The sequence below is a fragment of the Ursus americanus genome, chromosome 11 (assembly GCF_024610735.1).
Source record: "Ursus americanus isolate L20-20 chromosome 11, mUrsAme1.1.p, whole genome shotgun sequence".
Classification (NCBI taxonomy): domain Eukaryota; kingdom Metazoa; phylum Chordata; class Mammalia; order Carnivora; family Ursidae; genus Ursus; species Ursus americanus.
This window is the reverse complement of record NC_142137.1, coordinates 45,093,196-45,110,734: the sequence shown is the minus strand read 5'-3', so window position 1 is coordinate 45,110,734 and position 17,539 is coordinate 45,093,196. Positions and strand designations below refer to the sequence as shown.

Below are 17,539 nucleotides of genomic sequence, written 5' to 3'. Positions count from 1 at the left end.
TTTGGAAACAGAGTGGAGGTATGGAAATCTGCCTGACAGTAACTGAAAACTCTTAGAAGATAGTCCAAAATAAGATAATGTGTTTATTTTTATTTTTTAAAAAGATTATTTATTTATTTATTTGACAGAGACAGCCAGTGAGAGAGGGAACACAAGCAGGGGGAGCGGGAGAGGAAGAAGCAGGCTCCCAGCGGAGAAGCCTGATGTGGGGCTCCATCCCAGGACCCTGGGATCACATCCTGAGCTGAAGGCAGACGCTTAACGACTGAGCCACACAGGCGCCCCCAAAATAAGATAATGTGTTTAGCATACAAAAAAGAACAATAGATTGTTAGGCTACTTAGATTTTAATAATTCTGACTCTGTCATCCTTCTAGCTTGGACATTCTACAAAATTGATTCCTGCAACAGAGTTCATTAAGTACCTAACATTGTGACTAGCGTGGAGCAAAGGGTGAACAAATATTGCATACATGAAGTACTCTACTACTTATGCACTAAGATGTTATATGAGGATAAGGAAGAGACCCTCGTTCTGCTTGAACAAGGGGGGCAGGCTTCCGGGAATATGTCAAACGGATGCTTGGAAGAACACAGTGGTAGGGGTCACTCCCTGCAATGCACTTAGCCATTGCTCTGCCCCTGCCAATGGGTCAGCCTTCCAATCTGCCAACCATTCTCCACCCCCACCTTCACCAAAGATGCTTTAGGTGTTCAGTAATTGACAAATATTATGTATTTATTATATTATTTCATTTTAGATGATTATAGCTAATCATTTATTATTATTTAAAAAAATTTTTAAAACGGTAGACATTGTTTGATTAATTAAAAATAGTATTAATGCATTCATTTTTTAAAAATTTTTATTAAAAGCCTGCTATGTGTCAGGCACTGTGCAAGGCACTGAGGTTACCATACTTGAGAAGACATGGTCTCTGTCGTCAAGAAATCTATGGTTTCAACTCCTGGCTCCAAAAGGTCAGCAGCTCACGGACATCAGGTTGACCTCTCGCTGCCTGCCATTCCCTGGGCTCCAGGCTCTTTTCTCCCTCCCAGGAGGCAAAAGCATTAGCTCGGAGCAGGAAGCAACTCCCGCTCTGGCCGGGAGGTGGCGGCCTACAGCCGACGACCCCTCAGGGTGACGTAGGCTCAAGGCTCCACGTGGGGGCGCTCTCGTCTGGCTCGGCGGGCCGCCCTTCTCCACGGCCGGAACCAACGGGCTGGGTCCCTGGTTTCTGCAGGTTTCATTATCCGCACGCACCCGGCGCTTCCCGGCTTCCGTGTGGACGCCGGCGTTTTGCTGGGCAGGAGAGGGGGAATCCTCTCGACCGAGAGCTAGAGAGAGAAAGCATCCCCCGCGAGCTGAGGTTTCCTGCGGGCGTCTCCGCCCCTCTGCCCGTCAATTCCCGGAGCTCGGGCCTCACCCGGGCCGCGCGCCGGGCGTCGAGGGAAGGCGGGGCGATGGTACAGATGGAGACGCAACTGCAGAGCATTTTTGAGGATGTGGTGGTGAGTGGAGGCGCCGGGGACCCAGGGCGGTTGGCTGGGCGGCGGGGGAGAGCCCGGGAGCCCGGCCCGGGCCACCTTTCCCCACCTCTCCTTTGTTGTGACACCTTGTGTGCCTGCGAGGGTTTAGCGAGTTTCAGAATGCTGTCAAATTCGAAGCCCCCTTTGAAGTCCACAGCACCCTTGGTGACAGGCCAGGCCGGAAATGATATTTTGTGCGGGTCGCTGATTAAGGTGACTTGTCCTCTATTACATTTAATACTTTCCTCAGGGAGGGCCCTCTTTTTTTTTTCTTTTCATTTTTCTTTTGTTTTCTTTTTGTCTTTTACATCGCTTGCTTTTTGTTTCTTACAGAAAACGGAAATTATAGAAGAGGCGTTTCCTGGGTGAGTATCTATGCATGGCAGAATTTTGTGGTTTTACGTGAGTGTATCTTTGTAAGATTTTACTTAGGTTTGTCTTGGAGGTATCTTAAGATCCATAAGATGCTGGTTATGTTGAATTAGCCTTTTAGAACTAGTAGCAAATAATGTGAATTTTGTTTTTTAGAATGTTTATGGACACCCCTGAAGATGAAAAAACAAAACTAATTAGCTGCCTGGGGGCCTTCAGACAGTTTTGGGGTGGTCTGTCTCAGGTGAGCACTGCATTTTTACTACGTTCAGCTGATTGTTTTTGATGCCTTCTTTTTTACATTACTTGGATGTTGCTGTTGAGGTCTTTCTGGAAAGGGAGAAGCAAAAATGTAGTTATTTGTTATTTGTATATTCTGGTTTCCACTTGTTTCAATTTGCGTTCTTGCAGTCGAGAACCCGTAGTAAGAAGTCAAACTGATGACAGCATGGTGTAAGATGTCTTTAAAAATCTTCCCTCATGTTACATTATATAAAACCATTTTCATCCTATTTTGATTTATTTGGTGCATGGGAAAACAGCTCTGGTAGGGATTGTAAAAGATAGAGATTTCATTTATTTACTCAACAAAGGAGCTAGCAAAGCACTGATACAAAGATACTTTGTTTAAAGATACCGTAGTAAAGAAACAAAGATGCCACAATAAGGATACTATAATGAAGATACAAAGGTATTCTTTTTTTTTTTTTTTTTAAGGTTTTATTTGTCAGAGAGAGAGAGAGCACAAGTAGGGGGAGAGGCAGGCAGAGGAAGAAGCAGGCTCCCTGCTGAGCAAGGGGCCCAATGTGGGGCTCCATCCCAGGACCTTGAGATCATGCCCTGAGCCAAAGGCAGACACTTAACCAACTGAGCCATCCAGGTGTCCCTAGAAACATATTCTAATAAAAATGAGGAAAGGAGCAGTAAAACTTAGTAACAAAGAACGGTCACCAGAAAATGTATCCATGAAAAAGACAAAATGTATGATCCTTAAAGAACTGGTGTTCCAATAGTGTATTATCTCTCATGGTGTATTCTTGGTAGGAGAATGAGAACTGTTTGCATTTGAGCCACTGGTGGTAAGACTTCCTACTCAAACATGGGTTACATAATGGCATACATTCATTTTTTAAAAATCTTGTTTTAATTATCTTCTAATAGGTAATCTTTTCATATGGCTCCAAATGCAAAAGGTACCAAAAGGGAAACCCAGTGAATAGTCTGCCTTCCATCTCCTTTAGCTTAATCACCCGCTCTTTTTCATATCAGCAGCCAGTATCCCCAGTTTGTTGCCTTCTGGAAGTATTTTACACGTATAGGATCCCATTTGTATAGAACGTTTATATAATGTGTTCACTGTTTATTAGCACCTTTTTTCCTCCTCCTGTTCACTTCTGAAAGTAATTCTACATCAATCCATCGAAAGTTCTCTCTGCCTTTCTTTCTTACAGCAGCACAGTCTGTTATGTGGCTGCACCTTGCTTTATTTAACCAGTCCCCTACTACCTGACACTTAGGTTATTTCTTAACTTCACTTTAAACAGTACTGTAATGAACAGTCTTATGCACGGGACACTGCATAAATTTCTGGAAGTAGTATTGCTAGGTTAGAGGATATGTCTATTTATAATTTTTATAGAAATTGCCTAATAGCTTTCCATAAGGGTCATACCAATTTATACCCCTCTAGCAATGTGTAAGAGTATCTGTTCCCCAGGGCCCCTCGGTAGGGTGTTAATGAATTTTTTTGATATTTGCCAATCTAAAACAGGAGAAATTATATCTCATGGTTTATTTTGCATTTCTTTGGTGTTGAACATCTTTTCAACATATTTTAATTTTTTAATCCATTAAACATTTTATGAATTAAGGATGGTCCTTGTTTTCAAGAAATTTATATCCTAATGGAGCCAGGAAGAAAATAGATATTTCTGAATCACCAGTATACATTCAACAATAGAAGTGTGTATGAGGGACAATGGTAGTGCAGAGGGAGAGGACATGTAGGTTCTTCCTGAGCGTATCCTAGAAGACAAACTGATATGGAGACTACACTTTCGTATCAGATTTAAAACTATACAAGTCTACAATATTTAATATGTCATTGGATTCACAATTGGGCTTTTAGGGATTAGATTCACACAATTCTTTTTTTTTTTTTTTAAAGATTTTATTTATTTGACAGAGATAGAGACAGCCAGCGAGAGAGGGAACACAAGCAGGGGGAGTGGGAGAGGAAGAAGTAGGCTCCCAGCAGAGGAGCCTGATGTGGGGCTCGATCCCATAACGCCAGGATCACGCCCTGAGCCGAAGGCAGACGCTTAGCCGCTGTGCCACCCAGGCGCCCCAGATTCACACAATTCTTATGAGACTGATGTACTCATAGCGGATTTCCTCCCCCCACTGATACAATCCTTGTTAGAGTTTTCTATTGACCATGAGTATGTTAATAAAAATCTTACTCCTTTTAGTGGTCTCCTGTAATAAAAATAGTGGGAGTTTATAGAATTACATGATTTTATGCTTAATAAAACTGAAACACTAAATCTGAATTTTTCCATTTTTTTTTAAATTGTTTTCATCTGTGAATGTTTATAATGGAGTTATTTCATTCATAGTTTTGATATACTCCCAGGTATAGTATTAGGTATTTGTCAGTTGTAAATGTCACTTTGGACCTAAAATGTAATCATTTTTTAATTTTCCAGGAATCTCATGAACAATGCATCCAGTGGATTGTTAAGTTTATTCATGGCCAGCATAGTCCTAAAAGAATTTCTTTTCTTTATGACTGCTTAGCAATGGCTGTGGAGACTGGTCTCCTTCCACCCAGGTATGTTTAATGGTGAATATGAGCAATCCAAAGAATTTTGGTTTTTTTTTAATTAATGTTTGGAAATTGGTCGAGGTTGTTGTTATAAAAGGATGAAGGAATGAAGAAGGAAGTTAGGCTCAACAAGTAATCCTCATAAAACCTCAGGTTTTAGTTTCTAGGGTGTAGTATTCTTAGAATTGTATATTTAAAGGCTCAAAATGAGGCAGGCTTTGCCTTTCATTCCAGGGGCTAGGATCACTTAACATTTTATTAACACTTAACGGTTATGGTGGTTGACTGAGCTCAGTAGGCAGTTTTACCTCAGGGTCTTGGGATTATCGTCCGATGGTGGCTATGGCTGTAGCTATGACAAAGGTTTCCCCATTCATATGTTTGGTGGTTGATGCCTGGCTGTCATCTGACACTTTAGTTGTGGCTATGGGCAGGAACCTACATAGGCCCCTGTCCATGAGACCTGGACTTTATCACAGCATGGTGGTGTCCAAGACCCAAGCATTCAAAAGAATGCTAGGCAGAAGTTGCATTATCTTGCCTTGAGGCGTAAGTGTCCCTTTTGCCATAATCTTAGGCCTGCCCACATTTAGGGGAAGAGAATGTAGGCCCTTCTCCCACCTCTTCATGGGAGGAGTTTCAGTGTCACCCATCAGAAGAGCATGTGGGATTGAAAATCTTTTCACAGCCATCTTGGAAAAATACAATCTACCACAAACTGATAGATGGTAAATACTTAATCAATAGCTTTTGGTAAATTTCTAGTAAAAATATAACAATATTATTTAGTTCTATTTTGTATTCTATCTTTCACACAAGTAAGCAGCATAATATATTATATATGTAATTTTCTAAAAGTGTTCTTGAATAGTAATGTACCTTTCTGAAGAACACTGTGACAATATAATATCCAGAGCACACAGACCTTGGCTATTGGAAAACTTGGCAAAATTCTGTCTTGTAACTGGAATGGGTATTCTTATTTTCTAGGATGGTTTGTGAATCCCTGATAAACTCCGACACACTTGAATGGGAAAGAACACAACTTTGGGCCTTAACATTTAAACTGGTTCGGAAAATAATTGGGGGAGTGGATTACAAGGTATTTTTTACTAATTATAAAAAGTAATCACTTTGAGACATGACTAACTTTTCAGTGTGTATATCTTAACTTCTGAGGGGAGAAATGAGGTGGAAGCGTTTACAAAATCTATTTTTTGATGTATTTCCTAAAGGGACTTAAAATTGTTCAGTGTTTCCCACAGCTTTTCTGCTTTCCTCCTAGTATTCTTTAATGCAGGTGGCTAATATTTTTTTATGATAGATAGGAAAGTCAGCAGGCAAACTCTGGGCCCCTTCATCCCACAGATCTTATGATGTTGTGACCCCTTTCACATGAAAGAGCACAGAGCAGGGGTATGTGGAACTGTGAAGGGATGGAGGCATCAACTGATAAAGGGAGAAAGTCCTGCTTTACCTCTACTTTGACCTCCATTGAAAACATGTCCTTCAGCACTTCTCTTGAGCCAAACTAACAGCATATACTCTGTAACTGTGTATCTTAATACAACTCAGGATCTCCCTTGCTGCACAGCCATTCTCCTTCATTCAAATCACTTTGTTGCTGTCCTTTTTGAAAGAATTACCAATGCCTGACCCTATGCTTTATGTCTGTATTTTCTCAAATCTGAAATGACTTAACTGGTTATTATTGATTTGGATCATGATTCAATACAAAATTAAATCCAAGAAGTTTTTTTTTTTCTTTCTCTTTAGTTTCCTTAGCAGGTTAACATGTAGTTTCTACTTTCTTATTTGTATGGTGCTTTATAATTGTTGCTAATTTCTCTCATGTGTATGTTTTGTCTATCTTTTTTACAAGATTGATCACACAGTTTATACTCAATAAATGCATGTTGAATGAAATTTCTTCTCCATGTATCAGATTCTGCTCTGAAGTAATGCAGCTGGTAATAGATGAGAGGAGATGACCAATTAACAAAATAGCTTTATTGGATAAGTTTGAGTGATTAGGTATGTGATGGATGAGAAGGGGAATAAAATTAGAATATGACAAAGGGAGTGAGCAGAAGGAATCTCCTGCCAGAAAGTTTAACATTATGGCCCATGTCTCATAGTATTTTCAAGTTCTATTCAGATTGTTTCTGCCCCTAAGCTCAAATTAAGCTTTTTGGACCATTGTAACAATAGAAACTCTTGTAATGTTGTGAGGGTCCAGAAAGCTTCGCAGAGTGTGGAAAGATTAATTTTTATTGTAAGTAACTTTCTTTGTTCATTCATATTGTTAGACGTTCTTTAAAATTCTACTTTGGAACATGACTCTTCTTTTGGGCTATAATTAGGGACTCGAATGTTAGTTCTGATTCAGAAAAATTGAAAACATGATCTTGAAGGTAACTTTTTTCCTGAGTATATTGTTGAAATCTTTAGGTGTTTTAACTAGCACAAGGAGCACTACTTAGTTTTAACCTATGGGTTTCTTCTTTTATCAGGGTGTTCGAGATCTCTTAAAAGTGATTTTGGAGAAAATCTTGACAATTCCCAATACAGTGAGCTCAGCTGTTGTACAGCAGCTTCTAGCAGCAAGAGAGGTAATTTAGACATGTCCGCAATTCATTGATCGTAACCTCAAAAAAGTCTATAGTTCTGTGCCTTTAAAATATATGGTAGTTTGTGGACTATCCCATTTGGGTACTTTCACAAAAATCACTTCTAGTTTTAAAGATGCTGTTTTACTTGTATTATATTTCAAAAGAAAATTTTAAATTTTAATTAAGTCATGGCTCTTAAGTAAGAAAACAACGATACAGACATTAAAGTATTTAGCTGTTATAAGACTTTAGCCTATGGACCACTTAAAAGATCTTTGTGCTTTGTAACTGATGTTGCAAGAATTATTACTTTGGTCTATTGCTTTCCTGTTAGAGTCTACAAATATTTAAAGCAATATTACTTAGTAACATCATTTCATTTTTCATTAATCTTCATTTTTAGAGATTCTTCACATATAAATGAACTCTTTATGCTACAGATTGAGCCCAATAAATCCATAAAATAATATCTTTGCTTTTAATATCTTTGTTGTTACCACTGTTGCATTTAAAGGGTTTATCTGTTGAACTAACCAAGAGGAGTAACGTTGCTTTTTTATTTTTCTTAGGTTATAGCATATATCTTGGAAAGAAATGCCTGTTTATTACCAGCTTACTTTGCAGTCACAGAGATTAGGAAACTGTATCCTGAGGGAAAACTTCCACACTGGGTAAATCTGATATTTTCCAAGTTTTTTTGGTAGAAATTTTAATCAAAAATAGTTACATTAATCTTATTTTTGTGTGCTTATTTTTAAAATGGTCACTTATGTCCTGAGATAAAATGTACTTTTTTATCATTATAATGTATTTCTTTTATTTCTCTGCTATCCTGTTGAGACAGTTTCTTTTCTTTTCTTTATTTTTTTCTTAAGATTTATTTCTTTATTAGAGAGAGACAAAACGTGCCTGGAGTGGGAGGGGGGGGCAGAGGGAGTGGAGGAGAGAGAATCTCAAGCAGACTCCCTGCTGAGCACAGAGCCTGACACAAGGCTTAATCTCACAACACTGAGATCATGACCTGAGCCAAAATCAAGAGTTGGACACTTAACCAGCAGAGCCACCCAGGTGCACCAAGACAGTTTCTATATCATGTGTGAAAATATGCCAGCTTCATGAAATATCGAAGGACATAGTGGTATGATTTGGCTTAATTCAGGGACAGATGAACTGGGAAGTAATTGTTTGGAAGGAAGTAAAAAAGGACTGACTTTTGAGTAATTTTTATATGCCACGTATTATGTTAAATCTTTACATACTATCTCATTTTACATAAATGATGGTTATAGTCAAAGCAATCTTGATTTTATTTTTATACTTATGTTTTTTCTTTTGTTTTTAGTTACTTGGAAACCTGGTATCAGACTTTGTGGATACCTTCAGGCCCACAGCAAGGATAAACTCCATTTGTGGTAGGATTATAATTTAAAATGTACTAAATAGTACCTGGTTTTTAGTGAACTATTCAACAGAATTGGCAGATGGTATCTTACACATGTCTTGGTGGTTTGTCATTTTGGTAATTTTGTAGAAGCTTAATAATAGCCATTTACTTGTTTTTAGGTTCTTTGCAGAGTATGGGGAGGAAAAACCAACTGTCTGGACTGAGTCTAAGCTTCAGATAGAATCATTCTAGAAGATAGAATGATTTCCTGGTGACTAGAGGGAACTTTTAATAGAGCTAGTACAGCACCATGGAATCTCCAGGCCACTAGAAGTCTCAACTGACTGTCCCTCTCTGGCCATAGTACACAAGACTATCAGGCTCTTTAAGCCCATTCCAATTCACACTTTTGTTCTGTACTTCATTTATTTTTTCATTTTTTCATGTTTTGTTTTGTTCTCACGATTTGCTTTTAAAAACAAGCATGTGATTTGGCAGTTGGTGCAGTGCCCAGCACTGTCTGGTTATATAGACCATTATTTAGTCAGTGACCAAATTATGAACACTTCTTGTAAGTCGGATGCTATTCTGGATTGGAAATACAAAAATAAAGCAAGCAGGCACTAGACAGATAATTCTCAGACTTCTAGCTTTTTTGTAACTGAGTGGATATTGGTATCATTTAATGAATTCTGGAAGTGGTACAGGTTTGAGAAGGATGATGAGTTCAGTTTAAGATCTGTTAAGCTTGAGGTCCCTGGGAGACATCCAAGTGACAGTATTCATTAGGCAGTTGGATATATGAGTTGATGGTCATATGCTACATCTAAGTCCTCTAGGAACAGCATGCATAAAGTTAATCATGTTGACCCTAGACTAAAGATCTGCAGACTTTTTTTTATAAATGGTGACCATAAATATTTTAGGCTTTGTGAGCTATACAATCTGTTGCAACTATTCAACTCTGCCATTATAGTAGGAAAGCATCAGTGTCCCAACAAGACTTTACAGAAACAGGTGGCAGACTGCATCTGGCCCATGGATTATGGTTTGCTGATCTTTATCCTATATACTTGAACAAATGCCAACATTTTTGAGTTTGGAAGTCCTATACAATTGGTCTCCAACCGTCTGGACTAAAAATAATCAAAGAAAATTCTCAAAATTTATATCTAATTACCCCTTTTTAAAAATCAGTGCCTGATTCAGAATAGATATTAAATATTCATAGTGTGAACGAGGGACCAGGCATTTGTGTTCACGTTTACTTTAAAACGTTTTTTTGTAATACATACAGGCCGCTGCAGCCTTCTGCCAGTTGTAAATAACTCGGGAGCCATTTGTAATTCATGGAAATTGGATCCTGCAACTCTTCGTTTTCCTTTGAAAGGCCTTTTGCCATATGATAAGGTATGTTGATAAATATAATGGAACTTTGGTCCATCTAACAGTCTTCATCCTGGATTATATGATATGTTATGCTAAATTGTTTCTTCATAGACTGAAGAAGTATATATTTAATGAAAATAGTTTTATGGTTTCTCATGTGATTCTAGTATCCAAATACACCCTGTGGTTTGTAATATTGGGTGTTTATGCTGCAGTTGGCCCCGACAAAGCACTTCTGTTAAGAAAACCAAATCTTTATAATGGAAACCTTTTTATTCTTCCTTTGCAAAGTGAGGACCAAAAATGAATTTGCACTTTTCTTAAAATTTAAAGAGTGAGTCTCTCCTTTGTTAGATTTTTTATTTTTTATTTTTTTTAAAGTTTTCAAAAAATTTATGTAAGTAATCTGTATGCCCAGCGTGGGGCTCGAACTCAGGACCCCGAGATCAAGAGTCACATGCTCTTCCAACTGACCCAGCCAGGTGCCCCTACCTGTGTTAGATTTTTTAAAGGGGGTTGGAGAAGGCAAAGTAGAGTAGAATATTCTCAAAAGAAAAAAAAAAATCTACAAGTATCAATAAAATGAAGCATGAGATATAGACAGACCTAAAGCTAGAATGAAATTTGATAGATTCATTATAGTATCTTGGGTGTTGAAATGGTTACAGAGCAGAGTATGAGGAGGACTAGAGGTTTTTTTTTTTTTGGACTAAAAATTTTTCATGTAAATGTTTTATGTCAAAAATGCTGTACAGAGTGATTAGGAAACTAGTCCAGAAGTGAGGAGAGGGAAATAGTGACACTAAGGTCACAATCCTGGACTCTTGGCATATTAGTCGGCAAAACTTGGGAATGTGAAAAAGTAGTAAACTAAATGGCATTTACAGTTATCATGATAGCAGTAATATTGAAAACAGATCAATTCATTATACACTTACTGCATGCTAGCCACTGTTCTAAGAAGTTTTTTACAATAGCCCTTATTCTCAACTATCGTCTTAGTATCTCCATTATACAGATGATGAAACACAGAGCAGGGTAATAACTTGACTAAGGCTCCATGTTTATGAAATGGTAGAATTAGAATTTGAACTCAGACATGCTGATTCCAGAATCTACACTCTTAACCCCTGTACTATCAAGTCATTTGTCCTCTCCAAATTTGGAAGTAGTGTTTGTTTGTTTACACTTGTATGAAAGTGATTGGAAACTACCTCCATTCCTCTTTGGTTAGATTTCTGAGCAGAAAATTTTCCTTACAGTGATGCTTAAGACTCTCCTGTGACAGTAACTGAAGTCTTTCTAAATTGAGCCTCTGTTTGACCTTGGGCAAGTCCCTTCACCTCAGTTGTATCTCCTATCAAATGAGGGGTGGGATCAGATTAACTGTAAGCACTAAAACCCTATGATTTTTTTCCACTAGATACTGCCTACTGTGTGAAGGTAACAAGTGCCTTTAGCAGATTTTTTTATCCCAATTTCAAATTTGAATTAACATTTACTTTGATCTTGAAGCAATAATTTTTTTTATTTTCTTTAAAGGATCTGTTTGAACCACAGACTGCTTTGTTGAGATATGTATTGGAGCAGCCTTATTCCAGGGATATGGTCTGCAATATGCTAGGTTTAAATAAGCAGGTACTGTACTATGCTGGAAACCAAGTAAATTCTGCATAGAATCTGCACTATTCTTTTCTCTTTTCTTTGCTAGAGCTAACTGAGCAAAACAGTTAAGAACTATTTGGTGATTTTTTTTTTAATATATGGTTTATTAAACAATGTATTGTTCCTATCATTTATATATTGCTTTAAAAATGTTTAAATTAAAAAGGAGATATTTTAAAAGTTGGTTTATTTTGCATTGCTTTTTTTTCTATAAGGCCAGTTTCAAGTATACCTTTTGCCAGAGAAACCTACACATGACTTAACCATAATTTTTGATTTTTTTGTTTGGGTGCCTATTTTTATAACCCTTGGTATCTTCAGCATGGCCTGACTGCTGATTTTTTTTTCCCCCTTTTTGGTATATGTTTGTTTTTGGTGGTTTAACATGTGGGAGGGTTTGTGCTGACTCTGGGTTCCTTGAGGCTGGCCTCATAGTCACTGTTTTGTCTTTTCTTTTTTTCTTCCTTTATTTTTGTTCTGTCCTGTCTTGTCCTGCCCATCCTCCAATGCTCTAGACCTTGAACATTGCTCAGGTATGTTCACAACCTTACTGTTGTATTGTGACTAACGATACGCTGGCCGCTTTGTAGCCACTGATTCCATTTAGAGAATACATGTATGGTCGGGGCTTGAAATTGGCAGGACCATGCTGAGACCAAGGCCACTAAAATGCATTTCTTCTTGGGATTTGAGAGTTGTTTTTGGTGGATTGTTTTTGGTTTTGGTTTTTGGTGTTTGTTTTTTTATATTCTTTTTTTTCTTTTTTCTTTTTTCTTTTTTTTTTAACAAAGAGACAACACCTGGCACACAATAATGCCTGTCACTTTTTGATAGGTTGTTTTTCCTTCCCACTCCATTTTACTTTTTTTTTTTTTTTTTTTAATACTTTAGGGCTAAAGCTCGCCTTGTGGAATTTTCAGAGATGGAAAGATTTATGGTGGCCTTTATCTTTCCAGATTATTAAAACATAAATAAATAACATCTATAAAAATACTTACGTTGCTTTGCCTTAAAACAAAAACAAATTAAAAACAAAACAAAAAAGAGGAAAAACTTTAATAGAGATACATTATTTTAAAAGTTGGAGTGGTAACTTTATACAGGGAAGGTTTTTTTGGAAACATGGGGATTGACTAAGAAATGTCACACTCTTAGGTGACCCCACACCTGCTTGACAAACACCCTTCTTTGTCAGTCTTTGCCAGAAGTGTCCTCCTCCTAGAGTGGGCTCCTTGCAATTGAAGCTCACCTGTAGTGGGAGAAAAACACTGTGGCCAAACTTTATAAACCAAACTCTTATACAGTCCCAAGTCTGTTCCAGGACTTTTCACCTTTGAGATTTTAAGCAAAATAGTGGTTCCAATTATTTTTGTTAAAAATTTTTGAGCCCAACATATTAAAATAGACCAGCTTTTTGATTTTAAAAAGACGTTCTTGTCTAGGTTATATAAAATAGCGTTACTGTTTGCAATACTATAGTGAAGGTTGTGCCAGTGCTTCCATTTATAAAGCCCTATTTTTAAGGACATATAGCTTGGCCATAAAACTTGCTCAGTGTTGAAACTTTGCATGCCAAACCTCACCCTAGTAGCAGTATCTCTTTTATTATTTTAAGTTTTTTCTTCTGAAAAATTTACCAAGTTTCCTTGTTTGGACAAGCCTATGTACATGTGAAACTGAAACTGCTTCACACTACAGTACCTGACAGTTACTTCATATAACCTGTCAATTTAACATCTTATATACCAAGTCATTAATTCTGATCAACTTTCACTTGAGTTAGAGGTAAGTATTCAGTCAACTTTGAAAGAATGCTTCACGCTATGTCTTAAAACTAATTTTTGCAATGAACTTTAAGTCATACTTGACTCAATTTTTCTTACAGTTTGGTGGATAAGTGTACCGATGGTCATTCGAGCTGCGAGTACCTTCCCCCAGATATCCTTAGTTATCATTAGCTTTTTTCTCTTGGGATGCAGCTCTTCTCAAAGTAGAAATTGACAAAACAATTCATAGAAGAGTATTTCTGATTTGATTATTTTAATAACAAGTTTCAACCTAAAAAAAGTTTATGACTAAGACATAAATCCATAAAAAATAAAGTTTATAATGGAAATGCTGACAGAACATTATTAGTATTGGTCCCACTGTAAACATTGTCAAAAGTTCACAATTCATCAGTAATTGTTTTGGTAGAAAACTCTGTAGTGAATGGACTTGTAGATGGAAGATACATGCTGATTTGACTTGATATATTATTATTTTTACCACCTGGAAAGTAGAGTAGAAAATGAGAATACAAAGTATAAACATATGATTAAAAATAAACAAGTTATTTTATCACATCTTTTATCATTACAGAACTATATCCTGCACTATACTTTCTTGTCCTTTCTCTAGCAATGCAATAATTTACTTAAAGCTTGAAACCTTTTAATAGCTGTCCATATTGCATTTTCCAGTAGGAATTGGGCTATATTTTATCCTAAAGTCGGTCACATTCAGAAAGTCATAAATAGCCCAGTTCTGTGACCAGCAAGGTGGAGTGTTCACAGTGGAAGAATCCTGTTTTGTGTGTTTACACAACTTTGTGTTCTTTCTGCTGAATAAGAACATTACAAAACGGATAACACTCCTCAAGCTCTTTGGTGGTGTGTAAACTCTGGCTACCCTGAGACAATGAAGTACTAGACTAATCATTCAGTTATCTTTGAAAGGCACCATTGAAAGTGGTATTAACGCATAGGGCTCCAATTCTGATTGGCAGAGAATATGATAAATGACATACAAAGGGATTTCTTTTCCCAACTCGTCCTGAATAGGTATTGCTCTAAAATTGATTTCTAGCACTGAAATAATGATTTGAAATTTAACTTAAGCCCACCTAACTATAATATTTTAAAATTTTACAACAAAAGCAGTACCAGAACTGTTAAATCAAAGTTGTCAGGGGCCACTTAATGTAGGATGTGGTTACTTAGACTGAAAAGGATTACCATTTGCCATTTGAAATAATGGTGGGAAAGAATCAGGGGCATGAGTAGAGGTTAATGCTAGTGTTTCTATTAATGCCTTGTACCTCATTTTCAGCTTTTACCAAAGCTGAAAATTAAATAAGTTTCCAATGTAGTTTGAGCTATAATGCAGAAATTAAATTGTTAAAATATTGACCTTAGATTCTTATTGTTTAAACAGGTTTTAACTAAATATGCGTATAGATATGATGTAAACTAGCTAGTTTGATTTATATGCCTATATCTTGAAGACTTAAATTTACAAAAGCTTTTAGAAAGCACATTGTAAATAGCCATAGACAAAGCACCCAGTGGCTTACCAAATTACCATAGCCTAGTGATTGATAATTAATCATTATCAGATTATTAAACTGCTTTACAAATTTTCATTTGTTCCACTTTGTAAAATAATCTACATGGTGGAGAATATTAATTGTAATGTACTTACTTTTTAGTAATGAAAACTAAAGCTAAACTTATTCTAAAGTAGTTCACACGGACCATTTTATATTTCAGTGGAGTTCTTTTTTTTTTTTTTTGGTATTAATAAAATTGGCAAATAAACGAAGGAAATAAGCTATCTCAAAACTCAGTTTGAGAAATATCCTTGGCTTTAACCAAAACACCTGGGAAACAGTTAATCCTGATGGATGTTCTGCCACACTCAGACACAGGGCATTGGATGCCGTAGAGATTCCAGACTGATAAATTCTTAACAGAAAATTTAGAGGAAGTTTGAGTCGTGGTATGTATTGAAAGATCATCAGCTTTAACTGTAAATTTCCCAGTTCTTACTTTGTCAAAATCTTAATATTTTTGGCTTTCCTCTTTAAATCCTTAACTATATGACCATTACAACATGGTTAAAGATATGTAGGTAAAAATCTAGTTTTTTAAAATAAATATCTAATACTAAAAAGGGAAATTCCAAAATGACTCAGGTGCTAAAAACCAATTTTATTTAGTTTGTTCTTTTTTCCTGAAGTGGACTAACGGAAGACCATCATGGATGGAGGAATAGATGACAAATTGGTTAGTTTCCAAACTAGAAGCAAATTCCCATCACTAATGAAAAATTCCTACTGGAAATCCTGGCTTTACTTCTTTTCACAAATTTTTCTGACTCTTGTATACTTTGAATGATTTCACTCTAAATTTGTGTTGTCTGACACATTTCTTAGGTTGTTGGTGGTTGGCAGAACTAGTGAATTTCAAGCCCTGTACACAGTAGTTTTGCATGCTGATTTAAGAAATAGTTTGTAGTGTTGTCTGTTGCACTTTGCTCTGCTTCATAATGATAATTACATTTGGAGGGAAAGTACTGTAGTCTCAACTGGTGGTGTTAATATTGCTATTTGTAAACCTGTAATGTGGTTGAACTGTGATCATGGCATTGTGTTTTTGGAAGAACTCTGAAACAACCATTGATGCTTACTGTTTTGGATAGATGTTTGTTCTATTTGCATGCTTCAAGAAAGTGCAGCTATATTGGAGCTTTACAAGTTTGGAGCTGGCAAAGAGCATGCAGAAGAGGGGATGCTACTCATTATGTTTTGTTTTTTTCCAAATCCGTCCCCATTTTGCATTTTTTCCCTAAATTTAAAGAAATCATATCCCTTTTTCATGGCAAAAGACTAATAATCATGTCTAAAGTTTAGAGGGAAAGCATCTGTATTAGTAATTGTATTCACTAGAAAGGCTTCCAAGTGCCTGGCCATTAAGTCATATAACATATTTTATAAAAGAAATATGAAAATGGCTTAAAATATGGCTTAACATATTTCTTTTGGTAAAAGTATATTTTTTTAAATCACTTTTAAAAGCATAAATCTTTTTGCCTCTAGAAAGGGAAGTTGCATTTTCATTTTTAGTGTTTAAATTCAATTCTTTTTCTTGTTTTAGAATTTAAAATAGTCTAATTTAAAATTAAAGCTGCATTATGTTTGGCTTCTAAGAAGGAAGAGCAGAGATTAACTTCGAGGTTGGTTTTTTTTTGTACAGGAAGTTTCCATTTCAGTATCAGGATCAATAACACACATTGAAAAACAGATACTGAGTAATCTGGCAGCTATTTAGATATACTTCTGTGTGTAAAGTTAGTATAAACTTGTGGCGGTTGTTCTAAAATACATAGATTCTCTCTGCCTTGTTTGCTGTCATCACAATATTTGATTCTTGGAGATTTGGGGTTTTTATATTTTGAGTTAGAATGCGAAATTAATACTGCTATCCTCATTTCATATGCTTTTTAAATTATCATTTTTTCAAAGGATAAATAACAGAATTTTCTACTGTGCAGTGCCCCTTGTCAAATTGAAACGATGTGTGTAGTGAAAGTCAAAAGTTAATAAGTCTGTTTTCCATGAGATCTGAAAAATAATTTTTTATGGAACTCATCGTCTATGATAATGTAACATGATGCAGCTTTAATAGACTAAATCTAACCTTAACTTTCTAAGTTCAACTTCATTCCATGCTTCTCAGCCTCTTGTTACAATTAATGCCCATTAACTGGTAACTTCTAAAACTAACCGGGAGGCTTTTGGAATACTGTATCTAATCTCTGCCCTACAGCACAAGCAGCGCTGCCCTGTGCTGGAGGACCAGTTGGTGGATCTGGTGGTTTATGCCATGGAGCGGTCCGAGACTGAGGAGAAGTTTGATGATGGCGGAACAAGCCAACTCCTGTGGCAGCATCTCTCAAGTCAGCTCATTTTCTTTGTGCTTTTCCAGTTTGCAAGTTTTC

The 17,539-nt window shown here is 36.6% G+C and overlaps 1 protein-coding gene across 2 annotated transcripts in view; it reads left to right on the top strand.

Annotated features, from left to right (window-relative positions):
- Positions 1 to 1,254: 1,254 nt before the first annotated feature.
- Positions 1,255 to 17,539, top strand: part of MED23 (mediator complex subunit 23) — a 46,475-nt gene continuing 30,190 nt past the window's right edge. Inside the window, exons 1-12 of one of the 2 annotated variants that reach the window (XM_045805545.2) lie at positions 1,255 to 1,512; positions 1,864 to 1,895; positions 2,059 to 2,146; positions 4,611 to 4,735; positions 5,720 to 5,831; positions 7,243 to 7,341; positions 7,911 to 8,012; positions 8,684 to 8,753; positions 10,023 to 10,135; positions 11,657 to 11,752; positions 12,295 to 12,312; positions 17,368 to 17,539. The exon at positions 17,368 to 17,539 is cut by the window's right edge and continues 29 nt beyond it. In XM_045805545.2, the coding sequence (XP_045661501.1) occupies positions 1,465 to 1,512; positions 1,864 to 1,895; positions 2,059 to 2,146; positions 4,611 to 4,735; positions 5,720 to 5,831; positions 7,243 to 7,341; positions 7,911 to 8,012; positions 8,684 to 8,753; positions 10,023 to 10,135; positions 11,657 to 11,752; positions 12,295 to 12,312; positions 17,368 to 17,539 (1,075 nt within the window). In that variant the 5' untranslated portion in view covers positions 1,255 to 1,464. The remainder of the gene's footprint in view (positions 1,513 to 1,863; positions 1,896 to 2,058; positions 2,147 to 4,610; positions 4,736 to 5,719; positions 5,832 to 7,242; positions 7,342 to 7,910; positions 8,013 to 8,683; positions 8,754 to 10,022; positions 10,136 to 11,656; positions 11,753 to 12,294; positions 12,313 to 17,367) is intronic. The other variant, XM_045805546.2, reaches the window with a different exon arrangement.